Raw genomic sequence first — 25126 nt, forward strand, 5'->3', positions numbered from 1 at the left:
ACTATCTTGCCTGTAAACCTGGTCTTCTAGAGTATACCAAGTCTCTGTAATCATTATAATGTCAAAAGTAAAAGAAAAGGTATTAAGAAAAGCAGATAGTTCATCTTCCTTGTGTCGTCCTGAACGAATGTTTAGATGAAAGCAGCAGAGTTTGTCGCGAAAGCGACTCGCTACAAGATTATTGACGTCACGATATGATATCACCATTGCGAAAGAAAAGATGCACCACAACAGCGCACAGCAATCCTAAGTAATCTTACGAACGTCACATGGTTCACGAATGTGCAGAACATGCGAGTTTTCATCTTTCCATGCAAGAATACGCCCATCGTTTGTCCACACAAACTTGCAGTTTGCTGTTTTCTTTTTAGCTATTGTCATGCCAAGAAGTTGCTTTAAAACTGGACATAAGTGTTCATTGATGAACAGAGGGGTGTTAGAGGAGTGGCCAAGGTCCTTTGTCGAGATGCGCATTTTCTTTGCTTTTTGAAGCACCGAATCGCGTTTGGAGTGGCTCTTGAATTGGTACTATGTTTGGGTTTGAAGTGGCATTTTTTGCAGGTACACGGTGACACTTCTCAACGTCATCTTTTGAGATGGGAACATAACAGTGCACCAATCTCGTGAAGGGTTCTAGGAAGGTTTGGGTATTTCCTTAATCTCAAGGTTACGTTTTCCAGAGTATTGTTCAGAGGCAGTGATTCTCTGATCCTGTTAAGACATTTGTTTTCTCAAAGCTTCGCACTCAGTTGTTAGCTTTTCATTAACGCTCCTTAGAAACTTGTCCCTCGCAAGATCAACATTCTCTCCCTTTAATTTTTTTGACTTCTTCATTCAAGAAACTCGCACTGTTTTTTAGGTCTCTTAATTCCTTCCGTAGTTCTGTCTCAATTGCAGATTTGAATTCAAGCATTTCCTTTCTCATCTCTTCTCGAAAGTTTGGTAATTCACTCATATGCACAACACCAAATTATCTCTTTGGCAGCAGAGAGGCAGCAATTTGCTTGTGTAGTAAGGAAAATTATTGCTAACCTGCAATAAACAAAAGCAGGCGTGTGAGAAACAAACTTTTGCTGCCCTCGCTACTGCCAAGTGAAGTGCTGGGCTCCAATGCAGCAGGTTTTATAGGAAGGTTCCCCCTGCCCTGCGTCGGTAGTGTCCTTGCTTCATCAGGCAGTGTTTGTGCCTCGACATGTGTCGATGCGTCGATTTGCCTCTCGATACGTGTGGTGCAGTCAGCAATACGTGGCAGTACTGTCAGTAGACGACGTGTTGATGCGTCAATTTTGTCAGCGCGCCGTCAGCTGCAATAAACGAAAGCAGGCGTGTGAGGAACGAACTTTTGTTGCCCTCGCTGCTGCCAAGTGCCAATGAATTGGGTGACAGAACTCTGGTAACGACACTTTAGGTGTGTGTGGGGGGGGGGGGGAAGGGGGGTGAGGGGTGAGCTTCGTCATCACAGGGAGGGGGGGCCCCCCCTCGGAAAACACCGGATAGGGCGTGGGCCCCGGAACACGCCCCCCCCCCCCCCCCCCTTCCCGTAGTCGGCGCCTATGTGTTGCATAATTGTTGTGTCGGCAGCGGCAGGCAAGTGGGGGCCCACGCCCAGCGAACGCGCGGCGAGTGCCGACGCAGTGAAGGAGACTCGGAGCTAACTGCTTCTGATGAAAACCGGAACGAAGACTCAACCGACCCGCGGCCATTTATTACTAATAAAGGCTTCACACGCCAGATGACACCTCCTGATTGGTCCAAGCTCGTCACATGACAGAAGGGGGGGGGCGTCATCTAGCTAAACTACTATGAAACATAAAGGTACGATAACACAGAGATCTGACAGGGGGCGACACTATACTACAATAATGACCTACATTAGGATAATGTGCATAACCTCGTTCATTTGGCCGCTGAACGAGGCACGCTTATGTTCTTGTATTGAAGGATCCACCTCTTTTTGAATAAGAGGCAATCAATGCATCTCAGAAGTTAAAGAATGAATCTGCATAACAAGTCGTACAAATACTACCACCTACGTAGTCGCATATTTAATTTATGGAAGCACTGGCATGTGCAGCCTGGCAGCCATTGAGAATGCACCAGTGTTGATAGTGCGCTGTGTCACCACTTTTTGCTTTGTCTGTGCACTGTACAATATGATTAATTTAAAATCTGTCAGGTCAAAACTCGAACTATAGAAATGTTTTCTTCATCTTGATGGCTTCAGGTCAGGTCCGCCAGTAGTATGGACGCACGAAATCGGCAACTGTGATAGGCCCAACATCGGCCGAACACGATCGACATTGGCTCAAACTGTGCTTGCAGCTCACGAGGGCAGGCGTGTGTGCAGCCAATAATGTAGCGCCACTTGCCCACCCATCACTTTCTCGTAACTTATTCCACTTATTCCACGTAACTTATTCCAACAGCTCACGCTTGCTGGCTCCTTCGTGGTGTCATCTGCCATTAATTCACAGCGTGTCTGCGTATGCCACCATTTATATAACACGATGTCACCTTGTAGGTGAGGAGGAGGCAAGGCAGGCTTTTTGAGGCAATTAACACTTTGAGGGTTAAAGACCAAAATATACAGCGCGGTGAACAAGTCCCAAATAGTCGATGCCGTCTGTATATTTGAAAGATGCTCTAATTGTTCAACTCCTTGTTGCCCAGCAAGTGCTGCCACCCTGTGTGGATACTAGGAATTTTTTTTTTCACTCCCTAGTCTTTTGGTTTTCATTCCACGGCTTCTTTATGTTGGTATTTCACTGACCGCTCGCACAGTGGTTAGTTTTGGTTTCCATTGGTTGTTCTTGTAAATACTGTTGGCTATCTGGTTTCTAATCTTTCAAAGGGTCACCGCTAGATGCTCGCTCGTTTATTGCTCGTAGAAGTGCAATTACGTCTGTTCACTTGGGCGTCGATATATACAAATGATGCCACCATGTACGAACGATGCTGCTAAGCCTGCGTTTGTTTTTCTCGAAAACCGATTGCCCTTCCAAAGTGTTACAATTTTCTCACCAGTTTGAGTTTTCTGACAAGCGTACAACTGTAGAGCTTTCTTGCATGCCCTCACATGTGCGGTTCAATTATGCTGTACGCTCTGCTGCAGGCGGAGTCGTCCTCTTTTGCCAAATGGGAATCTTTCTACTTCAGTGTTGTTCTTGTTATAAGTATTTATGCAAGTCTGTCTGTATTTACAAATAAACAATGCAGGTTTACTCACGGAAAATATTTTTACGTAAAATTTACGTAAATATTTTTACGTAAAATTTTCGAATACACGAGTTAATTTTTTCGAAATACAAGAGTTCGAAGATTTTAAATATGTATAGAAAAATTTAACTCGGGGGGGGGGGGGGTTGCATTTGGAAACAAATATTGACCTGCGAAGGGTTAATGAAATTTATTGGTTGAAAGCTTTATGAACTCTCTCAAACCTGCTGTTTTGAAAAAATTATGGAAGTGTGCAGAGGAACATTGCGAGCAAATTTCATTGACGTGCATTGACCTTGAAAAATTCATGGAGTTGCCCGTTAAAGGGACACTAAATGAGTTAAGCTCTGACAAGAATGTCAGTCTTCCTTAGTACCAAAGCAGTTACTATGAGAAAAAAAAGATTTGAAGGGCCAGAAAAGGTACAGAAAGAAAACACGGGTGGCAACGGGCCGCCCAAAGTTCCTGGAACAGCTTGCTGGAATGCACTAGGTATCGGTGGCATTTGCCCAGACGTCGGGTTATGGTGAAGATGTACTACATTATATTCTAAAAGCGCCAAAGATTGAACCTAGCAAGTTTCAAGAACTTCTGTGTCACAGCAGCCTAAACTTCAAAAAAGATGCTTCGAAATCCATGACGTTACTCACCTACTGGCGCTGGGGTTCTGGTGCGAGAGTAAACAGAAAATTAAACTTTGCTCTCGACTTCCTTTTCTAGTAAGCAGCTTCTTAACAAAATAGTCACAAAAATAGAGCTTTCGAAATGTTTGTTATTAGTCTAAAATGACTGTCTCTTTGTTGTGCGTGTATGCAGGTGAAGGAACTCAGACAGGAGCTGAATCAGCAGCTGACCAGGGTGCAGCAGCAGGAGAGGAACCTTAAGGTGAAGCATAACACAATATAGATCACTAGAAAAGCTGTGCAAAATGACTTTGCTCGAAATATAATGATGCATTTATTGAGTGACCGCACAGATTATCTGGGCATCCGATAATGCTTGCGGCAGCACTGCAGATAAAGTGCAAAGCTACTCTTGCATAGTACTCTATCTGAAGTTGCGTAGAAAGTGAACAAGCTATTGAAAACCCACCAAATAAATCTTGCTATCACTGCCTTACGGTCGCAATGAACATCAGACACTTTGTATAGTCGTAGCCCTAAATCGCACTAAATTAAGCTTGTAATTTCTATCCTGCCATCTGTATCTGCTGCTCAAAAAAATAACCTCTTTTTCGGCACTTGCGACCTTCCCCAGTTTCTGTGCAGTAACCACGCAAGGTGTCGAAGGTATTGTGTCATAGCATCCTCAAGCTTCTGTACCTGTCGGCATTTCCGCTGGTGTTGCAAGTTGTCCTTGTCTCTCCAGACGTTGAAATCGGCACTTCCAGAAGGAATGCAGTGTTTCGCATTGTCAGTCTGGAACGGCAGTTTTTGGACGTAACAACCAGAAAAGGAAAAACAGCAGGAAGCTAAAACATGCAACCCTATAACAACGAAACGGGAATGGCTTTCTGGAGCGTAGGAGCTGGGGAAAACAAAACACACAAGAATGTATCAATGAGGTTCTACTGTATTTTCTACCACAGTCGATGCACTTCTGCATGCTTTGGGACAAGTCTTCCACGTTTCTCCAGGAATGATGAGCACACTCATCATCGAAAGCCCTCTGAAGCTCGTCGTCGTCGGAAAACCTCTTTCAGCCTGTTCTTGACATCAGGGAACAAAGCGAAGTTGCATGGAGCTAAGTCTGGGTTGTGAAGAGGATGCTCCTCCAGCTTCAGCTTGGTACTTGCTGAATAATCTATGCAAGCCTTGGAACGGTTTGCAGGTACACTGTAGTGGTGCTGAAGCCATGTGTCTAGCCTTGGGTGTAGACGGATGTTTTTGAGTGCTGAGCCGAGATTCTTCTATGCGCCACTTTGCTGTGACTCTTCTGTGCGTTTAGCACTGTATGTTTCATGACACCTTAGAATAACAAAAAAAATTAATAAAAAAAAAAGCCGCCAGCCATTCTGTTTTTCATAGATCTTGATTTTTGCACACACACACGGGTGTTGCTCTGTCAACAAAAACCAGACATCGTTCTTGGCTTTAGGGAGCACAGGATTAAGATACAACCAGGTTTCATCACCTGTTGGCATTGTGAGAAGTCTCATTTTAGAAACTCTTGAGCATCTCATGGCACCATGAAACACATCACGTGGCCTGCTCATGGTAAAGGCGTGAGGCACCCTAGGAGAACAGGCTTTTTCTCACTTGGAAGTGTTCATGTAGAGTAGACCTAATCACCAGTGTAAGAATATTCAGTCTCTTCTATTTGGCGATAGGTCGCCCACCTGTCGGCCTTGCGCATCTTGCACGGACCAAAGATACTACGTTCTCCTTGACAGATGAAATGGGAAAGCTGACCTTGGAGGATCTTCTGCGTTTAAATTTTCTCTCTGGAACTGCCGATGCCATCCAAATATTGTTGTGCGCTGAAGACAGTCATCCCCCAGCGCAGGAGCCATTTGCTCCAGGTGCTGATCCACACTAAAACCATGTGCGAAAAATGTGGCGGTGAAAAAGTTAAGTCACGTTTCACTTCACGAACGCGGGTGACAGGCAAGTGCATGGGTGCTATAGCGCACATGACGCTATCGGCCTTCGGTACACCTTGATGCCTTTGCTGTCCGCATCACAGATTGTATTCAAAACGGGGCTCGGGAAGCTGCGCCATACGCAGCAGCCCCCAGAGTAGGACGCCCAGTAGTAAACATTTGCTTACTAGATAAATTACCTAGCATGGTGTCTGCGCACACAAGCAAGTGGGAACACTTCGCACTCAATGACCATGGACACTCACTGTCAAAACGCTGGCATGAGGAATTGCAGCAGCAAGCAACGTGACCTTCCGGCTGTCTGTCACTTCAATGCAAACTCAGCGGTCAGCACACAATGCATGCCAAGCTAATAGCCGTCGGCCCACCTAGTCTGTGGCCCCAAAGCAGATTGCTTTCAAGATAAAGCCTGTGCGACTGCGCGCGGCCGAAGTACAACGCCCTCGCTCCATTCCGTCCCCCTGTGCCATGGTGCAACACGTGCGATGGAATAAGGCGCCCTTTCTTCCCGTGTGCACGCGATTTAGCCGCCATCGTCGGCTCACCGTCGCACACTTTCACTTGCACACACAGCGTACGGTGCACGAGGACGCTGTTACCACGAGACGAACCCACTACGTATGCATCGCAAACAAATAGCAACTGCCAGAGGAGGTCAACCCAGTGCTCCTTCGCCTACCTTCTTTCTCCACGATGCCTTGCCTCGTTTCTCCATCCCCACTTCACTCAACGTTTCCTACACAAGGTGGCAGTGCTTTGCCGCGCAAGCTAGCTCCTTTATACTTCGCCTCCAGGCATCTTCGTTGTTCACTTGCTTCACGGCCTCGCACGTCTCCCGCAGATTTAAAAAGCTGGCCAGTTGCACTTATGCACAAAACTGCCTGGCAATCCACTTGTGGCCACAGCAGCAGTGCAAGCACTTTGTACTCCCACAGCCCAGGAGAAACTAAAGCACAGAGCTTGTGCTGCCAGCGATAAGTTAGAATATGTCTCAGCGTGACGTAATAGTTCTGTGGAAACCGACAAGGTGGAGAGAAGTAGCTAATAAAGGGAAAATGAGACATCCACCCAGACGTAGTTAAGTGCTGCAAAGGAAGCCCATACGGGTTCCTCGAAAGAAAAATTAGTCCCGAACCAGGACGAATTTTTCCTCATCTGGGAAGCTTTTCTTTCGAGGAACCCGTATGGGTATCCTCTGTAGCACTTGGCTGCGCTCGGGTGGGTGTCTCAATTTACCCTTTCTCAGCACGTGTGAACTTGCTCGTATGACTGTTGGCTGTCAAAGTCGGGAGACAATAAAGGCAAGGGAAGCATCGAGGAAATTAGCTGCAATTGAAATGTTGAAAATAATAGAGAAAGGGAAAGTAGATGTTCACAAAAGGATGTTCCACATCCACCCACCTTGTCACCGAGTGTTGCTGGGCAACACTCCTGGGGCTGCATCCAGCAAGCATGCACGCCCCCAGTTGGTGGACGGCCGCCCCCATGGCACAGTTGTCAGTGCAGTGCACGCGTGATACGGGAATGGTGGGTTCGGCTTCCTAGGCAACACCTTATCTTTTCGTGAACTTTCATTTCCCTTTATTATTTTCTACATTTCAATTTCAGATAATTTCCCCGATGCTTTCCTTGGCTTTATATGATCGTGACTAACAATATTGAGCCCTTCGTTCCCCTTCTTCTCTAAGATAACCTAGGGTCCTTCGTACGTTCCTACAATACTGTCGGTAAAGGAACTTCACACCACTGTTCAGTCAAACCCACTTATAACGATGCTGGTTTTAACTAGGTGTGTGCAAATATTACATTTTTCGAATAGGAATCAAATACGAAAACTTAGCATTGAGTATTGAATAATGATATGCACATGCATTTATTAGCAAGCTGGTTTATTTGAACATGATTTTGGAACATTGTAATTATATTGTCATTGGTAAAAAAAATTGTAAGCATTTATACTAAAGGATTGTGTATTTGGCTCATGTTAGCATTTTAAAATTGGTCATATCATAAGAAGCCAACAAACACTGCCACCAAGGACAACATAAGGAAAATTACTTGTGCTTAATAAATGAAAAAAGAAGAAAGAATGATAAATTAATGGAAATGAAAGTGGACGAAAAAGTAACTTGCCGCAGGTGGGGAACAAAAGTGGATGGGGAAACGGCGCCGCGGTAGCTCAACTGGTAGAGCTCTGCCGTGCTCTTGGCTGCTACCGCTGCTTCAGGGCTTCTTCTGCAGCACAGTTCCACTCTCGCTGAGAGAGATTGGAGAGCTTTAGCGTGCCTTTAGCGTTGTAGCGAATCGGTGGAGGTGTAAAAGTGAATGGCCTGCACGGTGCAGCCACCTGGTGGCGCAGAGCTCGACCAGACAAACGCAGCTAATATTGCTGTAACCAAGTGCCTTTCAGGCGTAATAGTTGTACGGAAACCTGCAAAATGGAGAGAAGTAATTAAATAAGGGAAAGTCAGACATCCACCCATTTGTAGCAATTGCCTCAAAGAAACCCATACGGGTTCCTCGAAAGAAAAGTCTCGCAGTTGAAGAAAAATTCGACCCGGCAGCAACGCCCTTGCGGGGCAGCCGCTCTACCATCTGAGCTAACCAGGCGGCTAGCTAATGATGGCAGGGCGCAGTTTGAGGACGCCCGAGACGATTTGGACGCTTGCCTCCAAAGATTTGAGTGTGTCGCCACCAGCCAAGGAGGCTTGGGACAAATCGCAGTGGGCACTGAGCAGGTGCCCCACGGGGGAACCATTGAAAGGGCATGGGAGACTGTCTCCGCAAGACTGTTTAGAGCGTGGCAAAGTTAAAATAGCTTTGCTGCAACTTTTTTGCTTCACGGCAGAAGGTTATCGCAAATACACATCCAAGCCTCAGAACGGAGAGACTGCTACGCAACGTGTAGCTAAGATTAGAGGCTACTTCGATAGGTGGATAGAACTATCAGAGGCCCCTCAGATGTTCCAGGGCCTGGCTGAGTTGGTCATGATGAAACAGTTCCTAGCTAACTGCATTAAAAAACTTGTCAAGTTTCTCTACGAGCGGGATTGCCGTACCTTGTGTGCTGCTACAAAAGCAGCTGATACATTTATGGACGCACAGCAACAAAGAAACTTGCATCACTTTAAGAAGATTCAGAAATGAATAACACTCATCATCATCAGCCTGGTTATGCCCACTGCAGGGCAAAGGCCTATCCCATACTTCTCCAACTACCCCGGTCATGTACTAATTGTGGCCATGTTGTCCCTGCAAACTTCTTAATCTCGTCCGCCCACCTAACTTTCTGCCGCCCTCTGCTATGCTTTCCTTCCCTTGGAATCCATTCCGTAACTCTTAATGACCAGCGGTTATCTTCCCTCCTCATTACGTGTCCTGCCCATGCCCATTTCTTTTTCTTAATTTCAACTAAGATGCCATTAACTCGCGTTTGTTCCCTCACCCAATCTGCTCTTTTCGTATCCCTTAGCGTTACACCTATCATTCTTCTTTCCATAGCTCGTTGCGTCGTCCTCAATTTAAGTAGAACCCTTTTCGTAAGCGTCCAGGCTTACGAAAGGGGTTCGAATAACACTCAGATTGAGAAAATTAGGCAAAACAAGAACATTTTGCCCGAAATGCCGTCAACACGGTCACGAGGCAAAACGGTGCCCAGAGAAAGGATCGAGGCAGGATCAAATGTCTTGTTTTGTAGATAACGCGCCACCCAAGTCCACGCCTATGCCTGAAATAGCCGATGTCAAGCATGTGCCGGCCGGAGGGACGCCAGGAGATGAAAGTGATTCACGGACTCTTCACAAATATCGGGTCAGCACAATGCATGACCGATAAAAGGAAGATAATCATCCCAGTAATATGCCTGTGATAGGGGGAGTGTTAAACGGATACAGTGTTTCAGTTCTGCGGAACACAGGCAGCAATGCCGTCATGGTACGCCACAGCCTGGTTCCCCAGGAAGCTTTCACCGGCGAGCAAAGGTCCGTGGTACCGGTCGATGGAACGACTGACGTTCTTCCCAAAGCCCACGTCACATTGTCATCGCCTTATTTTATGGGAGAGATGCTGGCGAGGTGTATGGAATCACCTATTTATGATGTAATTCTAGAGAACATTACAGAAACTGTGGTTGGTGCTCCGCTGGACGGCTCGCAGACAAACGCCAGCCTGAGACGTTGAGGCATAGGCTCAGGAACACCAGACATAGGCAGGGGCCTGGACCCATGGGCCAATGGCCTGCTTCTTCCGCTGTGGGTCTTCTTCATTCCGATTCCTCTATCACCAAGGCCCCCTCCCGCATTCCATGCTCGCGCCACGAGGCTCTCGGGAGTTCTTTCTTTTTTTTTTTTCACCTTTTTTCGGGTGCCATTGCACGATCATGCTCGTGCCTTTGTCGTCATCGGTGTCGTCTTCGCCTTTCTTTTTCAACGCAGCACGCGTGCCTCATGGCAAGTGGGCACAAGTACACAACAAGCAAATGAAACAGTAAACCTAAACATGGGTGGGTGCGATTTCAGTGCTGTACACAGTCACTGGAGTGCCACTAAAAATGCTAAAATTCAAGTTAGTTCAAAGCCAGAGGAATGGCTGTAGTGTGCTGATATTTGTCAAAGTGCTGTTGCAGTCGTCTCCTCGTCAGCTGCCATCGTTCTTTAATTTCTTCACTGGCTTCGTTCCTGCAGACCCAGCAGAAGGCCATGGAAGAGCAGGCGGCACAGTTGCAGAGGCTGCGCGACGAGTCGAGGCAACTGCAGCAGAGGGTGCACCAGCTGGAGGCTGAGTGAGTGACACGCAGATGTCTGTTTATGGGTGCACGTTCAACACCTTTGATCACTCCTGAAGTAAGCACAGGAAAGAAATGTCACCTTCTTCATCTGTCTTCTTTCCTATGCTCTAGGTTTTCTTCTGAGGATGCAATAGCGAGTAGCGCACCCATCCATCCTATTAGCCTTGATCACTTCAGTCTTTGTTCTCCTGTGCCAGTCTGTCTCGTTAAAATGTCCAGTGTGCTTTGTGCGCCACGTGTTGCTACCACTGGAAAATGCCACTTGGAGTGGGCAATGTGTGTTCACGCAGGTTGCAGCAGTCGTCGGCATCGGTGTGCGAGCGGGTGCGATCGAGAGAGGAAGAGCTGGAGCAGGTCCACCGCGAGGCCCTGGAGCGGGAGCGTCGGGAGGCAGAGACGCGGCTGGCACAGGCACAGCAGCAGGCGGAGGCCCTGGAGGCCACCTGCGCCCAGCTCCGGCAACGGCTTGACCAGGAAGCACAGAACCTGGCCGCCCAGAGGAACGCCTCTGAGGTACGGAGGCTGGTCGAGGGAGTACTGCTGCTCTCGTCTGGCGAAATGATTCGGCCTATCTTTTTATGCATTTAAAATAGATAAACACGGTAAAACGAGAAAAAAACGTTTCTGACCTCACATGGCCACGAATAGAATGGCTCACAAACAAAATTCTGCGATGTGGCAGTGGCACGTAACAGCACCTGCACTCGCCTACACAAAAAATTGCAATCGGCACATGCAGTCCTGACTGCGCACTGCCAAGCGGGATTAGGTTGTGGGTACACTCTGCAGGGCGCTTTGTTTGTGCGTGCAGTCGAACCCGTTATGACAAACTCGATAGTACCACAAAAAGTGCTAATTATATAAGTAGTTTGTCATACAGTGCAATCTCTTTAACGGAGGTCACTTTTATCCAACTGCCTCTTAAACAGAACACCATCCTCATGGTTGGTTGATATTGTATTCGTGCAATTGTATTCAGCTTTATCTCTCAGTAAGTGGAACTCTTGATAAACGGGACAAATTTCCCTGGTCCTTTGAGGTTCCATTTAAGGAGTCCACTGTATGTGGGCTCGCCCTGAACTCTTTCGTTACACCTATTCAGGTTGATCACTCGTGATCAATACATTAAATTGCTGATTTCAACATGGAGCCGTTTCTTACCCACTTAAGGGGAAACGTAGAAATTAAAGTTTATCCTTGCAGTGCTTGTTTTCATGTATGTTATCGCAATGTTCTATGCACATGACGCTTCACTTGTGTTTCCGCCCCCCCCCCCTTCATTGTACTATATCCCCCCCACTGTAATGCCATTCGTGGCGCTGTGGGTAAAGTGATAAATGAAAAGGTGCTCAAATTGTCAAAAATTTCTGAGTTTCTGATTTATTTATTTATTTATTTTTGCGATCCACAACCCTTTATTTCCCACGTAGGGAAATATTATAAAAAAATATGCGGTAGAAATTGAGAAAACAGCGCTTTCATAGACCGCTGTCATCAAAAATTGCGATAAAAAAAAAGGCCTTCGGAAGGCCCCGTTGCACCGCGGAACGCCCAGCTATCCATTGACGCAGCACCGCCATCTTGGTATCGTATAGAAGAGAGATCGGAGCTAAAGCTAGCCAGAGCGACATATTTCTCCACTGAGAAATAAACCAGTAAACGCAAGTGAAAAAGAGGCAAATGCGGCATTGCAGTTGGGCAAAGTAGTCACGTGGGGCACAGGGCTCGCTCCTATTGGCTGTTGATTTGAATTGCTGACGAACCTCTCTCGTGTGCATTTGTGCAGCAGCGTGCTGCGCGTTCCGATCAACGTGATCGACAATTGTGGCAGCTTACACACATTTTCTGTAATGAGCCCCAAAGGAATGAAGTTCCGAACAGCCTACATTTACGAAAGACCACAAAAGGCGTAGAAAAGACACACGTGGGTGACTGGAAAAGCGCGTGCAGTGCTGATGACGCGACCGTGGGCTATGATGAAGGCACGTCAGCGAGCGATGGTGATGGTGCGTCCACTTGGGGTCAGGACGGCAACGCGACATTGGCGGAGCGGAAGTTTTTGCGTCAAATATTCAACTGCGGATTTCAGCTCCAACTCACACTAATGAAGGGTTGCGCAACGAGAGACAAGAGCAGACGTTTTGAATGCGCTGTTATCTACCTCTGCACGACGGATGGATGCACGATGATCAAAAACGCAACTAAGGTGCACGAAACTGCTGCAAGAACTCAAAAAGTTACATTGAGATGTAAAGAAAATGTGTCCTCACACGCAAGGAACTACATCCCAGGAGGGTTTTAGGTGGTGAAGTAAACATATAAATGTTTACAACAAACGAAACTTTGAGCTCCATTTTCACAGCTTTCATTTTTTTGGGCAGTTGCTTTCAGTCATACCAGTGCCATTTCACAACGAATAAAGACAAAATAATTCTGTCTTTTGCACTTAGATTTTGGAACATTGATGAGTGCAACAAAGCTGTCCATTTTTAAGTGCACCTCATAAAAAAAATTTGTTTTTTTTTTTGTAAAAGTCATCACACAATATGCATAAGAAAGTTAAAAAATATTTTTATGCTGATTTCAGCATTTAAAAAATAAACCAATAGCTTTATTGCACAGATTGGGCTTTTGTGAACATGCGGATGCGAAAATCTTGGCGAACTTATGTGTAATTAATTAATTTGGGGATAATCATTAGAGGCCGTCTATTGTAATTCAAAAATCATAATAGATAGCACAATATTATCCCACTCTGGCGATGTTGTGATTTCTGACTGACCTTATTGCGAACTAATGTGCCTAGTTGTAGCGAAAAGGGGCATGGCTGTCACCCTCTGCCGCGCTCGAGAATAAAAAGCATGCTGCTCACGATTACGCCGCACTAGCATCAAAATTTTTTAATGAAATGACTCGCAGCGCGTTACAAATTAAATTATATCGCCAGCTTTGCCATCTGACAGAGCTGAGCGTAGCTAATTACCCGAAAATGACGCCGCTGTTCGATGGTGAGCTCTGGTCTGGAGTCCGAGTCATTTTATTCCACCAAAGTGTATTGCTGAAGGTCCGCGGCATGTCCAACATGTCGACCTGGCATTTTCAAGCAGTTTCCAAAAGTTGCGGTTCTCTTGTAAAATTCGGTCAAGGGGTGCTGCCAGTGTCACTGCGCAGTTATTCAAAGTCGCTACCATGGCGTCATCCCGCGCGACTGCGTTGCGAGAAAAGCGTGGCACTAGATACTGTGCTGCACCCGCACTTGAATTTAGTGATGACAGCTTGAGTTGCGATTCCAAAACGACCTCAGAGCAGATCCAAGCTGTGCAGCGACACAATGTTTTCAGTCGGCATGGGACATCCACAGCTGTTCACCGGGGAGTTTCGCTTATGACCTTGAGCGGTCTACTTCCTTGAGCGGCCCAGCAATATGGATCAGCGCAAGACAGTTTACAACGGCGTGGGATTTCTTCTGCTCTTCTTCACTGCAGAAATGATATAGACAATCCGCAAAAATTCTGTAATTGCCTGGTTACGCTGAGAGTCATCGAGCCTCGAAAGAGGTGCATGACTTCAGATGAAGTGGTGAAATACGTTCCTTGGACTTCCCATCGGGCTATCTCCAGAAGACGCCAAAAAGGAGAAACTGCAAAATGTGTTGAGGGCTGCAAAGTAGAAAAAAAAAACTGGACATTTTGTGGGAAAAGTGCGCAGTCTGAAATCCAGGAACTGCTTCGCCGCATGGCACAGGCAATGAAGCAGTTTCTGGTCTTAGTTTCTTTTTTGTATGCGAAGGACTGCGGTGTACTGAGCATTTATTTTTTCAGACACTTTTCCTGGGCTATTTATCTTTGAAATGTATATTATGAATTTCCTTTGATAATAATGTTTTTGTAGGTATCATGTCTTTATTGTTTTTATCAACTGGCAGCAAAGCTTTCTAGATTTTTTGTTTTACCTAATAAATTTTTTGTTTGGAACGTATGTCTTTGGAAGGAGCATGTCATTATGCACAATATGATATGCGGCAATGTGTGCTGGAATATTGTTTGTTGTAGTAAATAACGTTTTTTCTAAGACCTATAAACAACGATCACTTTCTTGCGGTAACGAAAGAGCTAAATATGTTCAAAAATTAACCACACTAAAGCTGGCATCGGGAGTTAATTATGCAGCACTTTGGTTCGAAAACCAGATTTTCAGTGTCACTTTTGTTCCCGGTGCGTTCCCGTGCCTACTGCAAATCTCTGCTAGAAACATTCATTTAAAGAACGAAATGTGGCTTTGTGTAGCTCTTTCAAAACGGCGCCAGCTTCCAATTACTTGTCATTTCAAAACTGCAAGCGCAGCCACCATTTTTTATTCGAGAACTTGATATATTTTGCTACCATCGCGACTAGACTGTATACTGCACGCAACAGCGAAGCTTTCTTGTTCGCCGAAAGCGTAAACTTCGGAAACTAATGCGGCATGAAACCATTCTGCAAAGGTCTTGGCACTATGACTGCGGCAACACGAGAGACGTACCATTACGTTATCTATGTCGCTTTGGGCAAAAAAAAAAAAAAAAGACTAATTCGATGTCTAGAAGGTAAAATGTCACTGCGAACCGTTGTCGGCAACGCGTAAACAAAGTGCTGCAGAAGCATGATCTCTTGATAATGGCGTAGTAATCCTTTGCAACATTGCGTGGTGGCAGCACGCGGTGCAAGTGTTCTCGTGGACTAGAGCCGTGTCGACAGCAACATTTGAGCGGCCATTGTTCCCACGGTGGAAAGACGTGGATGGTCGATCCAAACATCTGAAATAGGCCTAATGCACGGGGTGCCGCGCATACAGCAGTGCAAAAACGAGAGCGACTCCACCGTGGCATCCAGTGTCACCTGCGCATGCCCCACGCCATGCTGCACACGGTGTGCCTCCGTCCTGGAGGCGTGCCTTGAAAATGCCTGACCACTCGTGAGCTTCTTTCCGAAGCCAAAGGCTGTCACAGTTGGACTGGAGGGAGGCGCACGCTTCCGTGTGCCCACTTTGGCCGTGCTTTGGCACTTCGCGTGTGCCCCTATTTTACTGTGACCGGGTTCGAAGCATTCGTTCTACCAGTACAGTGGTTTAAAAAACATTATATCTGGAAGCCGCTTCCATGGGGAGTCGTAAAAGCGTAAATGCACTGAAATGTGGTCGTTATAACCGATAGATCGTTGTATCTGGGATTGTTATACTTGGTTTCGACAGTATTCTCGTCAAGCTGATGTAGAGATGTCCACAGGTGAATGTAATTTCTTCCACCACCGCACATGTTCATGGCACATATTGGGTGGTGTGTGTGGTCCTGCAGGTGTTGTTTCGCCACAGAGAACACGTAGCCGTGAGAGAAATTGTTGAAGCTTTCTATATAAGAAAAAAATAATACATGTGTGAGCCAGCCGTCAATAAACCTTCTGGACTGTGAATTAGCTGTTTCAGATATTTCGACAACAAAATTTTTTCTCTTCAATTTGCAGCTATCGCAGTGCATGCTAACCAATCGTGTTTGCTCCTTCTTTTTTTTTTCTTTTGCTTCCTGTCATAGTGGCTTGCACAGTTAGCGAGTGACACACCATATTTACTCAAATGTGGGCCGGCCCCGATTCTAAGTCGACCGCCGAATGTCCAAAGCCAGAAAAAATTTAGAAAACTTGCCTCGAATGTAGGCCAAACAGGAAAGTGAGGACAGCGTTCACAGAATGAAAACGGCATTTATTCAATATGAACATGCCGAGCTCACTCTATGTTATCGCCGCTAGCCAGACCACACGCACGCTTGCAGATGCGCACAAGCTTGTGTCGGTGCGTCCATGCACGTGCAGACAGTACGCACCGCTATATATAGTGGATCTGCATCCACTATATATAGCAAGAATTACGCTTACATCGAACAAAAATAGCAGCGACTCCCGATATATTGAACGTCGAGCGGCGGAAAAGTGCCCCCAGAAGTTGGCTTTCCCTCGCGGTTGCAGGGAAACCTGACGGCGCGGCTCCATCCAACCGCTTTCCCTACCGTGACCGCGCTGCTTCGGACGAGCCGTCGACACCCCCCTGCAAAAAATTATCCTGGCCCCGCCCGCAGCGCTTGCTCAGACAGCCAATCAGAGGCTCTTGTGCCCTCGTGCAAAATGGCGAAAGTGCAAGTTGTCTCGGTGCTTTTCTGGTCCATTGTGTGTGCGCCTTGTGGGCCTTCTCCCGCAGTGTTGCCGGGATGAAGCGGCAGAATTTGCCTTTCATCGTTAAGCTCGAAATCATAAATCATACATCGGGTCTAACGCGGTGAGAGGTCGGCTGTGTCCCCGCAGCGTGAATGATTCCAAGGAACACTCTCAGGACGATCTTGAAGAATAAGGGGGAAATTAGGGCTAAAGCGGCCAAACTCTCACCCCGGTGCCCATGGCACCCGACGCGTACGCACGGCTGTGTACGAGTGGTTCATCTGAAATTGCTTCACCTGTGCTGGCTTTCGCTTGCATTCTGATGAATGTGACGCAGCCGTTCCTAGTGTTGCCAAAACTTGGAGCGAGCTGTCAGAATTTCCGGAAGCTGTTGACGAATCAACAGGTACGAGTTTGTGAGTGCAAATGATGGTGTCGCGACCACGGAAGAGCCAGAAAACGAAGACTACATTGTCGACATCATACCGAGCGCAAGTGAAAGTGGGCACAATGAGGAGAGCCTTTGCCTACATCCTCCGAAGTGATTGGTGCGCTCGCACTAGTCCGGTGCTTCTGCTTGAATGCGGAAGGTTGCGGCCTCAGCTGCTCCCGGCTCCTTAGACAATGTGGAGAAGTACGTGCATCGCAGGCAGCGAAATTGCCCAAGCAGAAAGAAATGCAGGACTATTTCATGCGAAACTAAGCAAGTTTCATCAGTAAAGTGATTTTATAAATGGTATGTGCTTTTATGTCATCCAATTATTCAGCATGCTTATATTGAATTATGCTCTATATCGAACTGATAGGCGTTTTTTTGCGAGTTCAATATCGCCGGGTTCGACTGTATAGTGGCATCGTCTATTTGGTGCCATTACGATAATGCCACCTATGGGCCACACCATACGCCGATACGACACAGGTCAAAATGGCGACGTCACTCGTGTACTTCAGTTAGCTGCTGGTGTGGCTAATAGCAGCTGTGATACTGGCTTTTCTAGATGGTGCTAGCTATTCACCATATTTATCATTTTTAATTACGAACTGGCGTGCTTTTTAGGATGCTCGAATATAAGCCGACCCTACAGTTTAGTAGAGTCGAATAAATACGGTGTATAAATGTTTACTGAATAAAATTGGTTAGCTGAAAGTTAGCGCTTTGTCCGTCTATTGTCTTTCTTGTGCTCCATGTCAGTTATATCGCTACCCTTGATACATTCCAGAGTGGTACACTCAACCACTTTTGGGGATTTGATCAGTTCTGCATGGCTTGGCACCGAACATGTCTGTGTGTATGTGCAATAACGTTTCTGGCACAGTGACAGTAGGGCGTGCTTGGCATGGTGCCGGCAGTGCTGTTGCCCATAGACTTGTATGGTTCCGATGCCGAGTCACACGAAATCTCCGTAAGGTGGTTGTATTACCTACAGGAATTCACTGAGACTATAACCCCTGGGGGGTTTGTTATTTTGGGGTGCAATCTTATAAAAGTTTGTAAAGTGAACTGTGTGCTTTCCCTCCCATGGTTGATCAGAAGTGTGCTTTTGTCAGCAAAAAAATTGTTGAGGAACCGCTGATAAACGCTACGGATGCCGTCAACTTGAGTAGAAAGATACAAAATTACCTCAAAAGATTTCCACGGTGACAATGCCGAAATGGCAGATGCATTTGCATCCACTAGAGCACGTACATCTTGAAATACTAGAAAACCCTAGAATTTTGAAAAAGTAGTTGTGGGGCCTTTAAAGCAGCTGGGGGGATGTGGTTGTTGAATTCCTTGAAAACTGGGGTTGGGGGCAACTTTCGAACATTCCAAGCAACTCACCTTAGTATGGCATGGGCTATTGGGTCTGGGATGTTTTGCTTTGATGGCGCCACTAAACACACGGCCACCAACGGCCGGCTTGTTAAAATCACTGTTGCCATTGTGGAGCCAGATCAAGTGGCCAATCCGTGCCAACATTTTGTTGTTTTGCTAGTTGGTTCACACAGCAGCCACCATGGTTTTATTTCCAAGCTTAATAAATGCATGGTGGAAAGCAAGCTTCCACAATTTGGCTGTAATACGACGAGTATCTTTGGCTGATGTCTGCTGCAATCAACCATCATGCCAGAAGGCAATTGCCACCATTAGAATGGGAAAGTCAACTTAAAAGAGCAACGTGCAGACTTTGAAGCCTGTGTCCAATTCGGCAGTGTCTTAGCTGCGAGAAATTGTAGCTAAGAAAAAAAGGAAGTCTCTTTTTCAGTGTCTGCATAAATAAAGTTTGTTTCTCCCGCCTTGAATTTTGGCCTTGGGCATCCTTGAAATCCTTGCAATTGTCCTTGAATCTTGAGTGAAATGTTTTGTACAGACCCTGATAAACAGCATAAATAATTTAATAGCTTGCAACTGAGTGGGAGGCTGCAAGTGAACATTTGCAGATGTGGTAGCGTCATGCCAGGTGATGTTCACATGCTATTGATCGGTCGACAGGCAGGCAGGAATTGATGGGTTCCGACCACGGTGTACGAATACATTTAGGTGTTGACACTGCGCTCGGCGGCGCGACCAGGACTTGTTCGCCGCTCCCTGCGCTTCTCTCGAACGCTGACAGATGGCGCTACGCACCCGGGGCCCCTAGTCGCCGAGCTTCGGCAGCCGTAATGCAGATGCCACGGGATCTTTCGGGGCCGCTGCGCGTGCTTTGTGAAGTGCGGCAAGACAACGAAGGATTGAAACTGCTGTCGACACCAAATAATTTTGGGCTACTTCGTGTTTTTCTTGCTGAGACTGCATGAATGGGCGGAACAGTAGCGAGGACGCAGCCCTGTGCTGCTTCCGAGCTCGTTATCGAAATGCGTTGATAGCAAATTTTTTTTTCGTTCATCCGCACGACTGCTGTGAGCATAGTTAACTACACTGCCTCTTAAATATAAAAGGTCGGACTCAACGCGCCCACATTTGGCCTGAAGAGCCTACGCGTACATTCAAACATTGCTTGAGCAGTGTATTGCGCCAATGCTGCGAGATGACCGCCGTGTTGAGAACATGGTTAACTTCGGCCACCTGGAGTTCTTTAATTTGCACAGAAACCTCAAGGACGTTTCCGCATTTCGCCTGCATCAGAAATACTTACTCCGCAGCCACGAATGGAACCCGCGCTCTTGTGCTGTATTGCAGAACGCCACTGCCGCTATACATGCGAACGCCGGGACCAAAACAAAAATCCAAGTGTGCATTTGCGGTTTTTTAATAGCAAGTGCAGTCCACAATTAGGTACGCGAAACGCAAATAGTTACTGGAAATGCCACTGGCGTTGTTTCTGCCAATCTTATCCCTCAGGTCGGCACCGACGATGCTGAGTGGTTGTCTCTAGCACTAGGCCCGAGAACGTAGGTGTAATGCCGGCTGCGGTGGCAGCGAAACAACGCAAAAGGTGCCCGTGTGCTGTGTGATGTGAAGAATCCCATGTGGTCTAAGTTTGGAGCCCTCCATTGCGGCATCTATTAATGCCCATATGCCCCTTCGGGATATTAACAGCACAATTTGCTTTTTTTTTTGCTCAAATGCGGCCTGAATAGCCATTCTGTTGAACAAACAAATTTATTACTACAAGTAGCCTCTCTGAGAGATGTGATTTCCTGTAGTCACTAGGTTACGCACAAAACACAGTGAATCACAACCTACTGGGCTACTTTCGTGTAATCAAGAGCCAAGACCGTGACTGCAATTGTGATGATCACTGCATTCGTTTATTTGGACGATACACTGAGCGAATCATCCTCTATCATCTAGGATGAGCACAGCTTGGCCTGTTTCTTTTTTTCTTGACACTGCTTTGTCATGACTGCATTGGTGTGCTTACAATGCTGCCTCATACGCATGCTGACGTAATAGTGGAGGAGCTGTGCGAGTACTTCTTCCTTGTGATCAGCACATGGGAATGTCATCGTGTATGTATCTATCACTGCGTCTATGGTGTCCCAGTACACCGTGTGGCAGTCTGCATAGTCAACAAAAAACCGCTCCGTATGCTTTAGAAGGTCAAATATGTTGACGTTAGGGTGGGTAAGACCCCCTCTGGTCTTCACATTTGTTAGAGCTGCTTCAGCAAAAGAATTATTTTTTACGCTGAAGGCTGACAAGCAAGCAGCGCAGCTGGTAACTCTTCGCATCTTTCTGCACAAAAAACCGGTGACATAATAAAGTATGCAGTCTGTAATTTGCCCTCCGTCTGATTTGTGTTTCCGAACGATATCTTCACATTCCCAGTCTTCTACTGAAACTAGATCGTCTAGCTTTTCTTTAATTTGGTTGATGAATCCAGGGCATGATGCCACTTTGTCGTCTGTTCTAATGAGGGCCCTGAAATATGACGCATCCAGCAATGGTTCCTCACCCTCGACGACTTTGCAATTGCCATACTTCGGAGGTTTAAGGATACTGTAGATCGACAGCGTCTGGTAAAGCTGCATAAAGGTGGGCATCGAAGGGTGATCATTCTGGCTTCCTGCCAACCGTATTTTGCCAAAGAACCGCTCGATAGGATCTTGGTTCATTTTGTTGGTTAGGACATATTTGAAGTTGTGACAATCAAGCAGCACCTCACAAAGATCCAAAGTGGACTTCAATGTGACTCGAAGTCCCTCGCAAGTGCTCTTTGTCAAGAACATGTCGTTTATAATGTTGCCACTTTCCAGTTCTCTTTCCCAGCTGTCCAGCCAGTCAATTCCATGCTTGAGAATTGCGAGGTCTCGGCTGTTCCTTGTGATCCCTTCTGCTGGAAATCGCCTGTTCAGTGCATCAAACAAATTGTTTAAAAACAACGTGAATTCTTGAGTTTTCTCGCTGCCTATGAGTTTGCGGATACCTTGTTCCCGATAAAACTGAATACCCGCCGCCATGGAGCGGCTAAAGACTTGGGTGGCTAACTTCACACGCATCTTCTCACAGTTACTCGGGTATATGTGAGAGTGCGTTATTTTCGGGCAGACTTTTAGGCCCCCCGCGTTGGCAACGTCTTCCTTGTAGACTTCAGCATAGTACTCCCACTTGATCCACTGTCCTTCGTTTTTCAGGTATCGCTGCTGCTTAAGTCTATTTCTCACACACTTAAACAAGTGTGGAGTGTCAGAAAACGCAAAAACTTTTCTTTCAGGGTCAACTGGGTGCGTGAACGAGCTGCAGCTCTCCTTGACGCTTCCATTAACACCTAGAATGTTCCACATGCTCCTGTTTGTTGACGCGCCATCACAGACAAACCCATGAATCTTTGCACCGGCTTCTTCGAGCATCACAATAGCTTGGAGAAGCAACTGAGCGAGAATGGAGCCTTTGGTTGCATTTTTTGCTGCGAACACCCCTATAGGTTGAGCGTAGCTATCGCCAAAAGGACAGAACATGAAAACGAGGGCGTGATCAGCGAGCTCATCAGCGTTTCCAGCGTCTGTTGCCAGCCCTACATATGTCATCGTGCGAGAATTGACACGTTTACTTTTTCTAACCTGCATTTCATCGAACATGATAATCCCATGTCGCTTGAAGTCGTCCATTTTTTCTATTTTCCTTTTCAGAGCAGAAAAGAACTTGCTGTCAAATCCCGACTTAAATCCCACCATAGAGACATACCGGCGTATTGTTCGGACTGACGGCAATGCGAGCACTTCGTTTTCCATCAGGAACCTGTAGGCTGCTGGTGACCTGATATGAAGGAGCAAGCAAAGCAGGATCCAGCTGTCCGAGTATCGTCGTCCCTTCTTAGAACCAGTCTTGCCAGCAGCCACACATTCCTTTAACACAAGCTGCTGTGCCTCAGTAAGGTTCGCATCACGAGAAATGCGGTCAAGTGTTTCATCACTTAATTGTTTAAGCTTGGCTTTGCATTTGCTCAGTTCCGCCTCAAGCTTTTTTTTTCCTTTTAGAAGTCGCACTTTGGACCTGTAGCAGGAAATTCTTGCCTTCCGCAAAAGGTCAATGCGGGCTTTTTTGGAAGGGCTGCTTAAAAGACGAATGTGCTTCATTTCTCCTCTCTTCTTCATACGGGAGTAATGTATCCGGAGTGTGTCTTTCAATCTTTCGCAACGGTCGCAACTTGCTTGTTCAGAAAATAACATGCAGTTTCTGTGCCGCCACACGCCACATGCGTCGATATATGCACACTCGGGTTGGATGTTGTGGTACATCTCGCCACCGGGCCCACCAGCGCATACGTGCAGGTTGTGAAACTTGTGAATCACACTCTCCAAGTCGCTTAGGCCGCATGGAACAACATCGCCGCTTATGGCGTTGACAGTTATAGGGTGACCATAAATGAAGGCACGCAGTGACAGCATTCCGCTGGATGAAACTGTAGCATCTAATGACTTCCTCAGGAAAGGTGCCTGGTCGCGTTTCTTCGCCAAAGCCACTTCCGTGAAGACTACAGCCTCCACACCAAAGCTATCAACAACTTGTGTTGCCCACGAGGTTCCTGGAAGTTGAATGCTGGATACATAACTCGAGAGACATGAAAATGTGAGCGGTTCCTTTTCATCTTGGCCGCTGACAGACACTCCCTCGTGACTTTCCTCGACTAATCCGAGGCTGCTGCATGCTGCCAATGGTGCTTCAGTCTGGACGTGACACAATCCATCTGGACCACCCTGATGTGGACTCGTGCGGTTGTCCTGACGAAAAATGAGAGAAATTATATCAGTGGAAATGGATTTAAGGTATTGTTATAAAACATATGCTACTATCAAAAGCAGCCAAACCCAAAAAGCTACAGGCAAAAGTTTCGCGGACTGCTTCATAAGCTAAGGGCTTAATCATGCTGTATGTTAACAACAGCTAAATTATTTAATGTCCTGGGCTGGGCAGTTACTATTAACCTGTATTGCAAGCAACTGTATCTCGTTATCCAGGGGCACCTATAGGTATCTATGGCATGCCGGGAGGACCGATACGGTTAGCAGAAAGTTATGTACAGGGAACACTAAGCACCTAGAATATTAAGTACCCGGAGCAGTGCAGAAGAGAACAAACCTTAATGTCATGAACGCCAAGGAAGACGGAGGTGGCACTTGAGGAGGTGCCTCCAAGTTCCATGGTGGGAGAAGGGCACGTTCCTTGATCACTCCACTCACATGTCTGCAGTTTCTTCTGAGGGCTCGATGATGGATCGGTGCCTTTTTGTTTTTCACAGACCGTCCCAACGGGCAGTGCGACAGCGGCGGGAGCGGGCCGCTTGCTTGACTGATCGCCACACGTGGCCGTAGACTGTCGTTTTCTAGGAGGCTTTCTTGACCTTGTCGGTTTTGTCAGATATTTCGGACACCCGGGAAAAATACTGGGCACAGCATTCGCCGACAGCACCGGGATCTTCTTCAGTACATTTAAAAGTACCTTGCCATTGAACTCGGCATAGTACGATTTTGATATCATATGCTCGGGAAAGTGCTTCGCGCAGACGTGGTCGCTCGGTTGCAATATCCTATCTGCTCTGGGAATTGCCCGGCGCCAAAGTTCTAAGCGAGCAGGCTCCGACGGAGCTTTAAAAAGTGAAACTTGATCCGGACAACTCCGGTAGCCCGAACTGCAGTTGGGTACGAAGCACTTCTTACCCATAATTGCGTCTAGCAGACTTCTGGACCCGGCTGAAGTTGACAGGTGTGTCACAGCAACAAACAACAGATCACAGACACAATGCACATAGGCCGCGACGACCGTCCATGGCGTCGGCCCGCGCCACCACGTGCGTTTCCACAACTGTCAATCCGGCTTGTGCCAAACCGCGACACAAAAAGCTAGTTCTCGCAAAATTTGCTCGTCCACGATGGAAGCTGACGACGTGGAAGCTGAGATCGTGGTGTTCACAGCTTGTGATGCACTCTCTCAGCCCAAAACATCGACCAACGCAGCCTAAAAGGGCACCTAAAGCAGGGCACGCCGGAGAAGGGAATATACGGCTCTGGGCACGCCGCTTGCCGCACCGAAAGCGAAGGGCCTCTGCTCCGCAGCGCCCCCGCGCCGCTGCGGTCGGCGCATGTACTAGAGGGCGAACACAATCTGTGTGCGCTCTCCGCCGCGGCGGGCGGCCAGTGTCAACACCTAAATATATTATTCTTACACCGTGGTTCCGACTAAGCCCGCTGAATACAAAACAAAGTAGTGTCATTTTGTTATCTTGCCATCACTGCGTGAGGGCGGGAAAATAAGAAAATAGCAGGTGTTCTGGTGCTTATCTGCATCTCCGTGTTGGTGGAGTGAAGTGACTTGGTTGTGTTTGTGGCATTTTTGCAAAAACAAGTGCAAGAGCATCTGTGTGCTGCCAGCCATGTATTTTTTTTTTTTTTTGCTTGTCTCAATGCACCAGCCACTGT

The 25126-nt window shown here is 46.9% G+C and overlaps 1 protein-coding gene across 14 annotated transcripts in view; it reads left to right on the forward strand.

Annotated features, from left to right (window-relative positions):
* LOC126535675 (uncharacterized) overlaps nt 1-25126 on the forward strand; it is a 364982-nt gene that overhangs the window by 113258 nt on the left and 226598 nt on the right. For all 14 annotated transcript variants that reach the window (XR_011895591.1, XR_011895592.1, XR_011895593.1 and 11 more), the window contains exons 7-9: nt 4033-4101; nt 10501-10598; nt 10895-11117. Coding sequence is in view for 11 of the 14 variants with exons in the window: in XM_050182488.3 (XP_050038445.1) it covers nt 4033-4101; nt 10501-10598; nt 10895-11117 (390 nt within the window). In the remaining 3 variants the exon portion in view is untranslated. The remainder of the gene's footprint in view (nt 1-4032; nt 4102-10500; nt 10599-10894; nt 11118-25126) is intronic.

Source organism: Dermacentor andersoni, chromosome 7, assembly GCF_023375885.2.
Source record: "Dermacentor andersoni chromosome 7, qqDerAnde1_hic_scaffold, whole genome shotgun sequence".
Classification (NCBI taxonomy): domain Eukaryota; kingdom Metazoa; phylum Arthropoda; class Arachnida; order Ixodida; family Ixodidae; genus Dermacentor; species Dermacentor andersoni.